This window comes from Dermochelys coriacea, chromosome 6, assembly GCF_009764565.3.
Source record: "Dermochelys coriacea isolate rDerCor1 chromosome 6, rDerCor1.pri.v4, whole genome shotgun sequence".
In the NCBI taxonomy this organism is placed as follows: Eukaryota; Metazoa; Chordata; order Testudines; family Dermochelyidae; genus Dermochelys; species Dermochelys coriacea.
This window is the reverse complement of record NC_050073.1, coordinates 108,848,890-108,864,448: the sequence shown is the minus strand read 5'-3', so window position 1 is coordinate 108,864,448 and position 15,559 is coordinate 108,848,890. Positions and strand designations below refer to the sequence as shown.

Below are 15,559 nucleotides of genomic sequence, written 5' to 3'. Positions count from 1 at the left end.
GCCTGCCATGTGTCCATGCTTTCCCCTTTCAAGTCCCTTCTCAAAACACATGTTGAAACTCCCAGCCCTCCCCTCAAAGAAGTGTTTGCTAAATAATAATTACATATATTGTAAAAGAAGAGTGAACAAGATTGTGTTAAGCATTACTGCTCAGTCACCTACACTTTGGCTATTTTAGATCAGGGATCTTGTCTTCCTGCCTCTCTGTATAGACCCTTTTGGCACTCTGTAATAAATAACATTTGATAATAATGAGCTTGACAAACAGGGAATATTGTACAGTTTGAGTGTGTTAGGGAGTAAAACCTGGCAATAATTATAGTTTTCTTGGTATGCAGAGCTACACACAATCTGTATTTCTGCAATGCAGAGGAAGAGAGAGAGGAGGGTTTTCTCTAAATATTATCTTTTGAATGTATGTTCAATGCAGAGATGTGCTAGCTCCTGGAAAATCCAGTCTTATTCTTGGTGCTAAGTAGATATCATAGGAATGTGTGCTTGTCCTGAACTAATTTGAACAGCACGTTCCCTAGGTTTGCTTTGCCATAGAATTTATGCTGATATTGTGGCATAAATAATTCAGAGTAGCAATTTACTCTTATTACTTTCCTTTTCAAAATGTGAGCGAGATCTGAAGCTAACTCTGGGCAGTTCATCCCAATCCTCATTTATCAAATGTCATTAAAAATGTAATATTTCTTTGCTTGCTTTTATAAGGCTCAGTCCTGCAGGAGTGCACAGAACCATGCAGGATCAAGCCCTTTTTTCACTTTGTCTTTCTGTTCGAATTTCACCCCCTCATAGCCTCACTCTTTTGGTGGACTTGTTTAAAGCCAGCAATAATGCAGTTGCATGTATTGACCAGTAGGGGATGCTAATGCAGTTGCCTGATTAGATTCTACTTTATTCTTACATCTGGGGGGAAAATACCACACAACCCCTGCGATGCTCATAGCTCTTTCTGGTCCACAAATAGGTGACCCAAGTCTGATCCTGAAGCCAGATCTTCACAGTGCACTCTGCTACCTCTGCCACTCCAGTTGAATGCATATGTTCTTCTATCGCTAGGGCCCTAGAACTGCTTCACTGGATGATCCTATTGAAGGAATCCTGGAGTTTATTCTACTTACTGACATCGAAGCAATGAAAATACAGCTTGTGATTCTTCTCCACAAGTTTCCAGATATAAGGTAAGGCATTGCGTGGATTATAGTTATTCAGGCTGCTTAGCTGGTTATTTACAGCCATAAATCCGGTAACAATATTTGTTATCCAATACACTACCTGTGCACCTTCTTGGCTGTGCTTTGGGATTATTATAGTCAGAGCTGGTACCAACATCTATAGTTAAGGCTGCCTGACACCTCCATTATTAGATCCTGTTTTCAGTTGCTTATAACTATCAAACGTTGACCATTTGGGTTGACATTTCCCATTCTGTGCACTGAATGAGGCAGGGATCCAGTGGAAAAAAGTCACATGTGATCATGTAATTAATAAAGTGAGAGAGGCTAAAAGTCGAGTAGAGTTGGACCTTGCAAAGGGAATTAAAACCAATAGTAAAAGGTTCTATAGCCATATAAATAAGAAGAAAACTAAGAAGGAAGAAGTGGGGCCGCTTAACCCTGAGGATGGAGCGGAGGTTAAAGATAATCTAGGCATGGCCCAATATCTAAACAAATACTTTGCCTCAGTCTTTAATAAGGCTAAAGAGGATCTTGGGGATAATGGTAGCATGACAAATGGGAAGGAGGATATAGAGGTAGATATTACCATATCAGAGGTAGAAGCGAAACTGAAACAGCTTAATGGGACTAAATCGGGGGGCCCAGATAATCTTCATCCAAGAATATTAAAGGAATTGGCACCTGAAATTGCAAGCCCATTAGCAAGAATTTTTAATAAATCTGTAAACTCAGGAATAGTACCGAATGATTGGAGAATTGCTAATATAGTTCCTATTTTTAAGAAAGGAAAAAAAAGTGATCCGGGTAACTACAGGCCAGTTAGTTTGACGTCTGTAGTATGCAAGGTCCTGGAAAAAATTTTGAAGGAGAAATTAGTTAAGGACATTGAAGTCAATGGTAAATGGGACAAAATACAACATGGTTTTACAAAAGGTAGATCGTGCCAAACCAATCTAATCTCCTTTTTTGAAAAAGTAACAGATTTTTTAGATAAAGGAAATGCAGTGGATCTAATTTACCTAGATTTCAGTAAGGCATTTGATACCGTGCCACATGGGGAATTATTAGTTAAATTGGAGAAGATGGGGATCAATATGACCATCAGAAGGTGGATAAGGAATTGGTTAAAGGGGAGACTGCAACGGGTCCTACTGAAAGGCGAACTGTCAGGTTGGAGGGAGGTTACCAGTGGTGTTCCTCAGGGATCAGTTTTGGGACCAATCTTATTTAATCTTTTTGTTACTGACCTTGGCACAAAAAGTGGGAGTATGCTAATAAAGTTTGCAGATGATACAAAGCTGGGAGGTATTGCCAATTCGGAGAAGGATCGGGATATTATACAGGAGGATCTGGATGACCTTGTAAACTGGAGTAATAGTAATAGGATGAAATTTAATAGTGAGAAGTGTAAGGTTATGCATTTAGGGATTAATAACAAGAATTTTAGTTATAAGTTGGGGACGCATCAATTAGAAGTAACGGAAGAGGAGAAGGACCTTGGAGTATTGGTTGATCATAGGATGACTATGAGCTGCCAATGTGATATGGCTATGAAAAAAACTAATGCGGTTTTGGGATGCATCAGGAGAGGCATTTCCAGTAGGGATAAGGAGGTTTTAGTACCGTTATACAAGGCACTGGTGAGACCTCACCTAGAATACTGTGTGCAGTTCTGGTCTCCCATGTTTAAAAAGGATGAATTCAAACTGGAGCAGGTACAGAGAAGGGCTACTAGGATGATCCGAAGAATGGAAAACTTGTCTTAGGAAAGGAGACTTAAGGAGCTGGGCTTGTTTAGCCTAACTAAAAGAAGGTTGAGGGGAGATATGATTGCTCTCTATAAATATATCAGAGGGATAAATACAGGAGAGGGAGAGGAATTATTTCAGCTCAGCACCAATGTGGACACGAGAACAAATGGGTATAAACTGGCCACCAGGAAGTTTAGACTTGAAATCAGACGAAGGTTTTTAACCATCAGAGGAGTGAAGTTTTGGAATAACCTTCCAAGGGAAGCAGTGGGGGCAAAAGATCTATCTGGTTTTAAGATTCTACTCGATAAGTTTATGGAGGAGATGGTATGATGGGATAATGGGATTTTGGTAAGTAATTGATCTTTAAATATTCAGGGTAAATAGGCCAAATCCCCTGAGATGGGATATTGGATGGATGGGATCTGATTTACTATAGAAAACTCTTTCCTGGGTATCTGGCTGGTGAATCTTGCCCATGTGCTCAGGGTTTGGCTGATTGCCATGTTTGGGGTCGGGAGGGAGTTTTCCTCCAGGGCAGATTGGAGAGGCCCTGGAGGTTTTTTTGCCTTCCTTTGTAGCATGGGGCATGGTTGACTGGAGGGAGGCTTCTCTGCTCCCTCGAAGTTTTGAACCATGATTTGAGGACTTCAATAGCTCAGACATGGGTGAGGTTTTTCATAGGAGTGGGTGGGTGACATTCTGTGGCCTGCGCTGTGCAGGAGGTCGGACTAGATGATCAGAGTGGTCCCTTCTGACCTTAGTATCTATGAATCTCTATGAATAAAGACTGTCTCACATGTAATGCACATGCACAAGGGAGCCAAATTAGCATTGCACCAACAATCTTAATTCAGGCAAGTCTTAACTTTTGAATGTTTAACGTGGCAACCTTAACATTCTTCTAACGTAGTTCTTTTATTAGAGCATAAGCTGCATCCGATGAAGTGAGCTGTAGCTCACGAAAGCTTATGCTCTAATAAATTTGTTAGTCTCTAAGGTGCCACAAGTACTCCTTTTCTTTTTGCGAATACAGACTAACACGGCTGCTACTCTGAAACCTGTAGTTCTTTTGTGTGTCATTAATTATACATTATCCAACGTGCATTCAGCACTTACATTTCACATAGGAAACTGATAGCAGGAACTAAAATTGACTTTTAATTCCTAAAATGAAATTGTAGCTAATCTCAGTTTGTCAAACTGTTCTGGTTTTTTCCCTTTAATTCCCTCCATCGTTTTTCTGATGTCCTGTTCTAGTAACTGTAATTTTCCAAGTTAACTTGTATGCACAGACAATACTCGGAAAAATACCCATTCTGATCGTAGTCTCTTAGGGCCGAAGCTAGCGCTGGTTCAATGTCATTGACTTCAATGGCGTCACACCTGCTTACATCACATCTGACTTGGGTGATAGTGACCATTCAATTCAGTCAAGCAACTACCACACAGAGGAAAAAACCATCTTCCAGGTGACCAAGAGGTCACCATCTCTTTGCAGAAAGGGTACAAAAAATGCTCTTAAAAATAAAATGTGGAGTCACCATAAAAACCAACCTGCCAAACAATCAAACAGTCCTGCGCTGCTCTTACTAGAGAATTGGGTCAGGAAAAGCTTTGGCTAGGTGAGATCATAACTTTAAATACAGCTATAACAGGCTGGGTGGCCATAGGTGTTAGAAACCAATTTATCAGCAGTTGAACTTTAACAGTTTCCAAGACTTTGCTCTTTGTAATTGGGTCTTATCAAGCAAACATATTTGTCTCCTCTGTTTTACTGGTCCGATTCCTGGTACTTTTGGAAAGGAAAGAACATCTGAATATAATCTTGGACATCAAAGGAACTCTCAGTTGGACAGACAGAAATGCTATGTTGGAGGTGGTTTATGAGAATTATGTGGAAGCTGAAAGAGGACACAATTTGTTTTTTGAAGAGATAGAAATAAAAGCTGGAAAATATGGAGCCTGTGGCTGCTGCTGCTGTTAGGAAAGGTGAGTGTGTGTGAATACATATGCATACAGGTGTTTGTAAATAGATTTATAGCTAGATAATGTAATAGTTGTTGTGACTGTAATGCCGCTTTTTTAGATTTTTAATACAAATCGGCATTAATAACTCTTATATAGCATTTTTCACCTGTAGATCTCGGCGCGTCTTTAAGTATCATTGTGCAGATAGAGCAGCGGGGGTAGAGAGTGCTTAAGTGACTTGGCCAAGTTACAGCAGGTCAGTGGAAAAGCTGTGAATAGAACCCAGAATTCTTGGCTCCTAGTCTAATTTCCTTTTCTGTTTGGAGATAGTAGAGTGAATCACAGAGCACAGGGCCTGTTCAGACTGTCTAGTTAGCCCTGCTTAGGAGTGACAATCCCTATTCTTTTTAAACAAATACTTAATGTTTTTCCATTTGGTCCCTCCATAAATCTCCCCTGCATTTCCAATGCATTTCAACAGAGTACTTAGATTCATAGCTTTTAAGGCCATTAGGAACCTTTATGGTCATCTAGTCTGACTTCCTCCTTAACACTGGTCAGAGAATTTCACCATGATTCCTGCGTTCAAGTCCGTAACTTCTGAGTGAGCTAGCACATATCTTCTGAAAAGATATCCAGTCTTGATTTAAAGACTTCCAGTGATGGCCAATGCCTACTCATTCCAATGGTTAATTACCCTCACTTTGAATAATTTACATCTTATTTCTAGTCTGAATTTGTCTAGCTTCAGCTTCAAACCATAGGATCATGTTAAATCTTTGGCTGCTCATTAGAGCCCTCTCCCTATGTAGGTTTATCGCCTCGCTCTGTACGGAGAGTGCATTCACACAGTGTTTTATTTCAGTTTCACAAACATTTCCTTTCTTTCACTCAGGTCTAATATGGAAAGTCAGAGGCCACCCTCCTTGCCTGTGTCACAAAGGCTCCATCATCAGCAGGCAACATCTGAGATCACAGCTACTTGAAAGTTGCGCAGAATGGCAAACAGTATTTGTCTGCTGAAAACAGCCTGCAGGCCATGTGAGAACATGTGCCAGAGTGTTTCAAGACAAGAAGATCACATAAACCCAAACCATGGTTCCCTGCATGAAGTCCAACTGAAAAGGGGAATGCACATGGGTTAGAATCCACCTCAAACCTGCAGCTAGATTCTTGCTTAGCTGGGCTATGGCTGCTAGGGAGAGAAGCACTGGACAGAGCCACATCTTGCTTCAGTAGGGGATTGGGTCAGTAAGCCCCTGCCATTTCCCCAGTCCTTCTACAATGCTCCTTTCCACAGTCCTGCACAGAGAGCCATTATGTAGAATGCTCCGCGGCATGCAGAGGGCTGCGGAAGCCTTTTGGCGCATGGTTACTACCTAGCATCCTGCTCAGCCGGAAGGTGGCATTTCCACAGCATTTGGGGTCTTGCATGCCCACAGAGTGGAAGTAGGATGTGGCACTTAGCTTTTGTGTCCCATTCAGTTGCTTAAATGGAAAGCCATACTAATAGCACAGAACTTGCATCAATCCCCAGTAGCCCATTACAATGGATTGTGGACATAGTGTAATTAGTATCTTAGTTTTAGAACTGGCTTCAGAGCCGAGTTTGTCTTTCCATCCATATAACTCCATAACTTCCATCCATATAACGAAAATTTCCCCTGCTGTAAAACTCTAATTTCTTTAACATGGAAATTTTTGCTGTGGAAATCTCACGTGCAGTGGATAGTTAAAATAGCTGTTTCCACTCTGGGTCGGTGTGAACTTCTTTCAGATGTGAATAGACAAGAAGTACAGTATGGGAAAATAATAGCCCTTCTTTTTGCCCATGTATAGGCTGGTCACAATCTCAGAGCTGGATTTGGTTCAAGGCCTCATTTGCTATTGTATTAATATAGGTCACTGCCATTCTGATAAGTGTAAACAAATTAGCCGTGCAAAAAAGAACTGCTATTATCAGATACTCTTCAACTCTTGTAGGCAGCCATTCTGCTTCAGTGACAGCTTCCTCAAACATGGCTTTTCACCCCTGTTTTGTTGGCAGTTCAATGTGCTCATGATTAATTAGGAATGGAACAAGAGAAGCAAGTTGGTTTTTGTGTGTATGGAAAAACTTGTAATCAAGCTGCCCCGTGAGATGTTTGGGGGAAAGACCCCTAAATCAAAATGAAATTTTAAAAGGTGTCACACTATAAAACTATAAACTCTCATCTGTGCTCTTTGCTGAGTCTGAAAGCTCATTTCTTCAATAAACTAGCTTTTAAAGGCCAGATTCGCTTTCCTTACTCCTGGTGAATGGTACCTCCCTCTACAACTTTAAAGACTTCCAGTGATAGCCAATGCCTGCTCATTCCAATGGTTAATTACCCTCACTTTGAATAATTTAATAATTTAAGACCCAAATAGACCTATTCCAAGTAAGGTGACACACAGGGTTAACAGGGGAATTTGTGCCTTCCCCATGGCAAATATATGCGTTTTAAAAAAACAAGTCAAACAACTTTAAAATGACCATGTAATCTGCCTTAAGTGACCCTTCAAGGATCAGCAAACACCAGCTGAGTTACAGAGGTTGTTCATTAACTAGAGGTGGCTTGAATTTGGTTTGCTATATATTGAAACAACTAGCACCTCCACAGTGCTCTTCAGTAAGGTGAGTGAGTAGCATTACTCCCATTATACAGGTGAGGAAACTATGGCACAGAGAGCTAGTGTATGGTCAAGGGCATACAGTAAAAAAATTGCTCTCCCTTGTTTGCCATCTCAGCTTGAACTCTTCTTTCACTTTTCCCTGCACAGCTCTGCCCTGGCCTACACCTTGGATCTGATCTATTAACATGGCCCATATTCTTTCTGTGTCAATGGGCCAATGTGCCTGCCTCTTCAGGGACAAAAACATTTGGTGAATTTCTGTCAGTTTTGCCAAATTGGTGAAAAAAACAAACAAAATCCCTTAAAAAGGACTCAGAGAAAATCAAAATGTTTCCTTTCAAAAAAGATGACACATTTTGATTTTTCAGTTCAAAATGACTGTTTTGAAAATGTGTAAAATAATCAGACGTGGTCAGCAGTGAAACAAACGTTTTGTTTGACTGGGCACTATAGTTTTTTCCCAACTTTTTGTTTTGCCAAAAATTTTGAACAGTTTCGGTTCAACCCAAGCAGTTCGGTGTTTTTAATTTTCCAAAATGGCCAATGAACCAGAAAATCCATTATCCGCACAGCTCCACTCACAGCCTTCTGAGTTTTTCTCTAGGCCCATCTTCGCGCCTTCCTCCATGCCCAATACAAGGGCAGCTGGCCCTTCCTTTCCCTTTTTAACCTCCTCATAAAGACCTGTTATTCTCTGAGGCCTGTAAAGACCAAATACCTTCTGCAGCCCAATGTTAAATAATTGGATGAAGGGGGAAAAAAAAAGCCTTATCTATCTTTGGGGATTGCAAACATGTGTCAAGGGCTCACAACCACCCTGTCCTTCCCATATTGCTAATTGTCCTGGGTAGATGGGAGGGGAGCTTTGGTGGAGGTAATTGGTCCTGATCTACAGTATGTCTGTGTTCTAGGACCCAATCTTGCAAATACCTACTACCGGGATGAGTAGTAAGCATTACCTTTGGTTGTAAGGTGTTGCAGAATGCTGCGCTTCCTTTTGTGAGCCTCACAGGGACAGGAGATGAGGGAGGGGGAGTATTAATATTATTTTTGTCTTGTACAATACTGAGCACATCTTTGATTCCCATGGACCAAATGATTTAATCCCCAATAGACTCTTTATTGCTTTTAATGAATTGTGAGAACTTCAAAATCATAAAAGTCAATTTCAGCTATTAAAAGATTAGGAAGAGCGTTTTAACAAAAGTCAATAATTTGGCTACTCTTCCAAGACAGCTGACTCCCTGTTCTGTTTGAAAACAGTTTCTAAAGCTTCAGATGGTCCAGGTATTAAATAAATGTGCAATTTTTAGTCCAGCTAAATACTTAATGGGCTTATAAACCACTCAGTAAAACAATTTAAAAAAATTCACTGCCACTTTGCACAGGTTGGAAGACAACACAGTCTGCATGTTGCACCCAGCTCATCCAGCCTCAAACTTCTTGCCACACAAAGAAATATGGACATCTGTCAAAATATACAGGGCTGGGCTCTGAATTGTGCTGGGTATATCAAGCCAGTCACAGTTTTCATCCTTCTGTGCTATGACTTATGCTTTTATTTCCAGGGGTGGGGAATACATTATATCTACAATTTCTTGGAGATAGGATTATAGTGAGCCCATGTTTATTGATATTTAAATCAACAAGCATTACAGAGCAAATAAATAAAAACAGACAAAACCCGTCAGACATCCTGATCATAGCTGGTCTAAAAATACATTCCACAGCACTGGAAAGATTTCTTCCAAATAAATATTGGTAATTAGTTGCTTCTACTCTATCTGATTGTCACATTCAGAGAAGGGTTTTATGCTTACTAAATAAATATATGTAAATTGGAAATTGGCATGTATTGGAACATAGTGTTATGTAAATAAATCCTATCTGTGTACGTATATACAATGTGTTCTGTAATATATATCTGTATGTGAAAGATATTTATTTTAAATATTTCTTCATTGTAAATTTCTCTTTCTTTTTTGCAATGGCACCATAAAATATTCAAATAAAACTTAAATGAAGAAAAATGCACTCTTAGACTTGTTTGCTGCATATTGGACTGCAGAGTTTGGAGGTGAATCTGCCCTGATCTGAGAAAGATCTCAATCCTATGGACTTTCTAGATATGATCTTGTGACATATTTAAACCCATCTGTGCTGTGCTTCCAGGAAAATAGGGGACAAGGGTGCTTTAACTTCCCCGTTTTACCCTTGTTTCTGGATTGTGTAGGGGGGCCAGTGCAGACACCAAAGGACACTCCACCAGAGAAGTAGATCACATCATGGAATGGGCCACACAAATAACCCAAGAAAACCTACTTCAATAGAGAAATAACACCCCCTCTGACCACATACCCCTAATTATCACCTACCACCCCACAATGGAACCCATACAGGGTATCATCGAAAAATTACAACCCATACTTGATGGGGACCCCATCCTGAAAGAAATCTTTCCTGAACCCCCTCTTCTGGCCTTCAAACAACCCCCCCAACTTCTCCAAGCTCATCATCAGAAGCAAGCTCCCCGCACACCAGGGCACACAAACTCAAAGCGGCCCCAGACCCTGCCAAAGTAACAGATGCAAAACCTGCAAACATATCTCTGCTTCTACAATGATCAACACCCCCAACAACACACCTTTCAAGATCCCTGGGTCCTACACATGCCTATCACAAGATGTGGTGTACCTCATCCAGTGCACTAAATGCCCCAATAGCAACTAAGTGGCTGAAATGAGATACTCACTACATGCTCAAATGAACTCGCACAGAAAAATGATAAAACACAAAAATACCCTATCATCTGTGAGTGAAAACTGTTCACAAAGTGATCACTCTGTATGTGACCTCTCAGTCCCCATCCTCAAAGGAAACCTGCACAACACCTTCAAACGATGAGCCTGGGAGCTTACATCCATAACTTTGCTAGACACTTAAAATCATGGACTGAATAGTAGAGACACTGGATTTATGGCTTATTACAATTTAAGACTAAACAACCCCTCTCAGCTGCCCTTTCCCCCCCTCCCTTCCTATGACTGGAGAGGTATTAACAGGCCACTTCACTTGAATGGCCCTATGCTAAACAATGTGTTCCCTCTTGTGCTTAGCTGTGACACTCTGAGTTAGTTCCCCAGATCTGAAGAAGGTCCAGTAAAAGATATTACCTCATCCATCTTGTCTTGCTGATAAAGTTTAAAGCAGCGAGGACCTCCTGTATCCTAGAGCTAAATTAGAGCAGCTCAGAGCTGCTCTAATTTACAGCAGCCTCTTGTGGGCTGCCAGTGAGCTGCTCCATGGTCTATGGCAGCACAGAATCTCTGTAGCTCTCAGCACTTCAGAGACTCCCTCGACAGTGAACCTCCTCCACTCCCCTGATACACTGGCTGCGGGACTTATGATTCTTGCTTGGCATTAGGGGCTGCAGTGGATGAGGAATTTCTCCTCTCAATTCCCACCAGTCAATAGGAACAGAGGATGTTCAGCCCCTTCCTAGATCAGGTGCAGAGGTCCTGCTCCCATTAAAGTCACCTCATGAGACCACGGGCACCAGGACTTTAAAAGGGAGGTAACATGGGTTCCTAGGATTTAAACATCTCAGCTTTTTTGAGAGATCCTTTCTTCCCATTTCTGTGACTTGCACAGAATGGAGCCATGACTGCTGGGAGACAATTCCTTGTCTGTGTTCCATGGCTGTTGTTTGGCTGTAGCCCCTCATGTTCTGCTGTGGCAGACTTTTTGGAACCATCTCGGTAATTCATGGTTCTGGAACAAGAGCACAGCATTGGGACTGGAGTTTTTTAGTGAGGGGTGTGTGTGTGGGAAATTGTTACAGTAAACCAGGTTTGCCAAAGCATTTGTAGGGACTAAGAATAACTCAGCTTCCTGCACTGCTTGTGTGACAAACAAACCTTAGCAGGAGGCCCTAAAGGAAGGGAATCATGGATCAGGACCGCAACATCTTTCTATGGCAGCAGGGAGGGGCCCTGGGACAGGGGACAGGCTGGGGACAGGAAAGGGCACTGGCAGTGAACTGTGCTGATCAACTGGTTCCCATCCCGGTGAAGGTGTGTACACTGCAGACACAGCCCAGCTGTGCATCTGCTCTGTTCTCTGCTTAAAGGGCTAGAGGGCCTCAAACTCACTGTACATATCACATTTACTTAAGCTCTGTGTGGGTGAGCACAATTTCACCCCATAGCATTCATAGAGATACAAATCTGGTGGGATTCCGAGGGAGCATCTATTAAGAACTGCTGATGAAAGCATGTGAAACAACCCAGTGACCGGCTAACAATGTTAATCTGAAACCACTCGCCCAGCTAACAGGTTTGGCTCCTCAGGGAAGGGAAAGAGTTACGTGGGTTTTGCTGACTCACTGTTACCAGTTGCCTACTTTCCCAACCTGGGAGGAGGGCAGGAGTGGCTTTCTACAGACAGAGCCTGCAAAACTAGGGCTGCTGGATCTGAATTTTGTGCCTTGAGACCAGCTCTAGTTTTGTCTGTTCCCAGAATAGTTTGGCAGGTAACCTGACAGCTACTGTAGGGGCTCAGTTTAATTATTAGTGGGGTCTCTGAACAGTGATGTAGTGTCTATAAAAGGGTTAATTATGACATTGTATTTCCAGGAGACTTCTGACTCCCCAGGTTAGTCAGATGGTCTACAGCAGCCACCTTAAAGGATTTATCTTTGTCTCGCAAGAGAGTTAGTTTCATGGAGTCTCAAATCCCCTGAATGGCACTGCAAGCACTAATGCACCTTCTAGATGTAAGTTAGAAGCAGAGGCTTCGTGAGATTCTCATAGCCATATGCATATCATGGCTTTATTAAATAGCTTTGACAAGGCAGTATGATGTATGGGGAAGGAGGATATAGTGCTCAAGGCAAGTGTGTGTGAGCCTTTCAGTTTCATCAGACATATAACATCCTCTGGGGGAAGAAAAAATGACCCACAGAGAGTTGGACCTCTTTAGGAACAATTCACTAGGCAGTGTGGCCTCGTGGATAGGAAACTGGCCTGTGTTCAGGAGAGATGGGGTCTCCTATTGCTGCTGGGTGACCTTAGCAAGTCACCTGTGCTCTCTGTGCCTCAGTTTCCCCATCTTTGAGATCTACTGTTGACAAGGACTGTATAAGAGCTAGGTATTGTTACTATAAAACAAAAGCTGGTTTTTTATTTGTGATTTTTTTCCCTCCCAAAAAGGAAAATCCAGGGAGCTAATGAATCAAACATTGTGACACATGTCTGTCACCACATTGGCCAGAATAACTTGTGTGTGGAAATTTCTTTCAGATTTTGTCTGTAGCTGTGACTTTGCAGGTCAGGTTACAGCTGAGAACAGCTTATTTATCAGTTTCCTGACAGGGGGGAATTGTAAACGTCCAGGACAGTGATGATACACTCATCGGATGCATCCGATGAAGTGAGCTGTAGCTCACGAAAGCTTATGCTCTAATAAATTTGTTAGTCTCTAAGGTGCCACAAGTACTCCTTTTCTTTTTGCGAATACAGACTAACACGGCTGCTACTCTGAAACCTGTGATTATTAAAGCTTAGTGTGTGTCTTACAAAAGTGCAATGGGAGCAATGAAAAGAAGTGGAAAAGATACACAATTGCTGCCATCTAGTGGAGCTGGGGAGGGCAGGACAGAGGACTTGCAGGTTGTGAACCCTTTTATGACAGCTCCCAGTCTCCAAAGACTACATACTTTGGGCTGACTAGATACTAGAATTTGCTGTAATAATAAAGAGGCAATAAGGAAACAGCAAATGATGTTATAGCCTGAAAGTTATCTTGCTAAAAACAGGGGTTCAGACTGTCTCTTGTTTCTGTGAGTGTCAGCTTTCAGCAGCAATCACTGAAGTCTGTGAGTTGAGCTTCAGGGAAGTCCTATGGCCTGTGTTATTCAGGAGGTCAGACTGGGAGATCACAGTGGCCCCTTCTGTCATTATCATCTTTGAATCTATAGTATTAACGTAACCTCGGTGCTGAGCAGAGATTGGTCAAAAGTGCCAAAAAAGTCACTCCATCAAACTGGTGACTACTAATGCACCTCTCTTTACTGTTACTTTGTCCTTCCCACTTCTATTTGTCAGTTTATTCACCTGTTGTTTGTGTCCACATTCTAGACTATGAGCTTTCTAAACTGGGAGATACTGTCGGTGTTGTGTTGTCTGCAATGCGCTGCTAACCCCTGTGTGGGGTGCTCAACCACTACAGCAATGGAATGAATACTACGAGCCACCATTTGTTGGAATAAATCCATGAATGCAGTCTGGACATCCCTCTTGTGTACTTTCTGCCAAGGTTCAGACAAGCACATTTGATGTGCAGAGAGAGAAAGTGTCATGAATACTCATGCAAATACGTAGTCACGCCACCCAAGTATTTCTGCCATCCAGATAATGGATAAATTAGGAACAGAGTCTGTTTGCAAACAGACAAGGAGAAAATGTATTATTTGTACTGCAATAACATCTAGGAGCCCCAGTCACTGGCCCCATTGTGCTAGATGTTGTGTGGACATAGATCAAAAGGACAAAGAGCTTACAATCCAAATAGAGGACAAGAGAACTTCTTTTCTGTGAATAGTTCACCCAGTTCTAGCTCAGGGCAGCAGCAAACAAAGGCTGGAGACTCCTAATTCCCAGGCTAGAAGGGACCAGTGGAATCATCCAGCCTGACCTCCTGTATAACATAGGCCAGAGAACTTCCCCAAAATGGTTCCTAGAGCAGATCTTGGAGAAAACCATCCAACTTTGATGTAAACTATGTCTATGATAGAGAATCTACTACAGCCCTTGGTATATTGTGTAATTTTTTAACCATTGGAACCTTATTTCCAGTCTGAATCTGTCTAGCTTCAACTTCCAGCCATTGGATCATGTTATACCCTTCTCTGCTAGATTGAAGAGACCATTATCAAATATTTGTTATACAGTAGTCTGTAACCAAGTCACCTTAACCTTCTCTTTGTTAGGCTAAATAGCCTGAGCTCTTTGAGTCCATCACTATAAGGCATATTTTCTAATTCTGATTCTCATGACTCTTCTCTGAATCCTCCAATTTATCAACATCCTTCTTGAACTGTGAGCACTAGAACGGGCACAGTATTCCTGCAGCGGTCGCACAAGTGCCAAATACAGCCTTTCTACTCCTACTTGAGATTCCCCTGTTTATGCATCCCAGGATCACATTAGCCCCTTTGGCCACAGTGTCACACTAGGGGGGAGCTCATGTTCAGCTGATTATCTACCACAGGCCCAAAATCTTTTTCAGAGTCACTGCTTCCCCAGCTAGTCCCCCGTCTGCAGGTATGGCCTACATTCTTTGTTCCTACATGAAACCAATGGAAGTAAGGAGCCTAAGTACCTTTTGAAGATCTGGGCCTAAACCCTGAACTGAACCTTCCTGGAGCAAACTGGTCTTTCTCCTATAAGGGCATTGGGAACCCAGGGGCCAGACAACCATGTTCCAAGGACTGACCCTTTTAAGAACAGGTGTTCAGGAAGGATCAGCCAATCAAGCTGGGAGAGTGGGCCAGGTGCCACTGTCAGGTGATTACCTCCTGAGCATTATAAAGGCTGCTTTCAGCTCAGTAAGGCTGGAGAGATCTACATGGAGGTAAAATTCCAGTGGGTTGAGGAATGCTGCCCAGTTAAAACACACCCTAGGAACGAGGGCTGCAGAAACTGTTCCAAGGGGGAAGATGTTTTGGGCCCAGGATTGGGGCTAGAAAGGCTTGGGGGGGGAACTATGCAGACAGGCCAGATTGGCACATAGAATGGCCCTGGGAACAGGTGTGCTGGAAAAATGTTTATAGTAGGCGTGCTGAGAGCCGTTGAACCAAACTCTAAACCTGGCATGTGATGGAAACCATGACAAGTCAGGGGGTACAGCTCACCCACAGCACCCCCAGCTCCAGTACCTATGTCTGTGAAGGAAAGAGAGCCAAGTAATCTAGGGTTGGGAATCCACAGTAAGGCT

At 42.3% G+C, this 15,559-nt stretch overlaps 1 protein-coding gene across 16 annotated transcripts in view; it reads left to right on the top strand.

Moving 5' to 3' along the window:
* Window positions 1-7,228, top strand: part of LOC119857420 (exocyst complex component 3-like protein 2) — a 101,208-nt gene extending 93,980 nt beyond the window's left edge. For 15 of the 16 annotated variants that reach the window (XM_043515831.1, XM_043515824.1, XM_043515832.1 and 12 more), the window contains 3 exons: window positions 1,069-1,190; window positions 4,745-4,930; window positions 5,805-7,228. In XM_043515831.1, the coding sequence (XP_043371766.1) occupies window positions 1,069-1,190; window positions 4,745-4,925 (303 nt within the window). In that variant the 3' untranslated portion in view covers window positions 4,926-4,930; window positions 5,805-7,228. The remainder of the gene's footprint in view (window positions 1-1,068; window positions 1,191-4,744; window positions 4,931-5,804) is intronic. The other variant, XR_006281858.1, reaches the window with a different exon arrangement.
* Window positions 7,229-15,559: the final 8,331 nt, after the last annotated feature.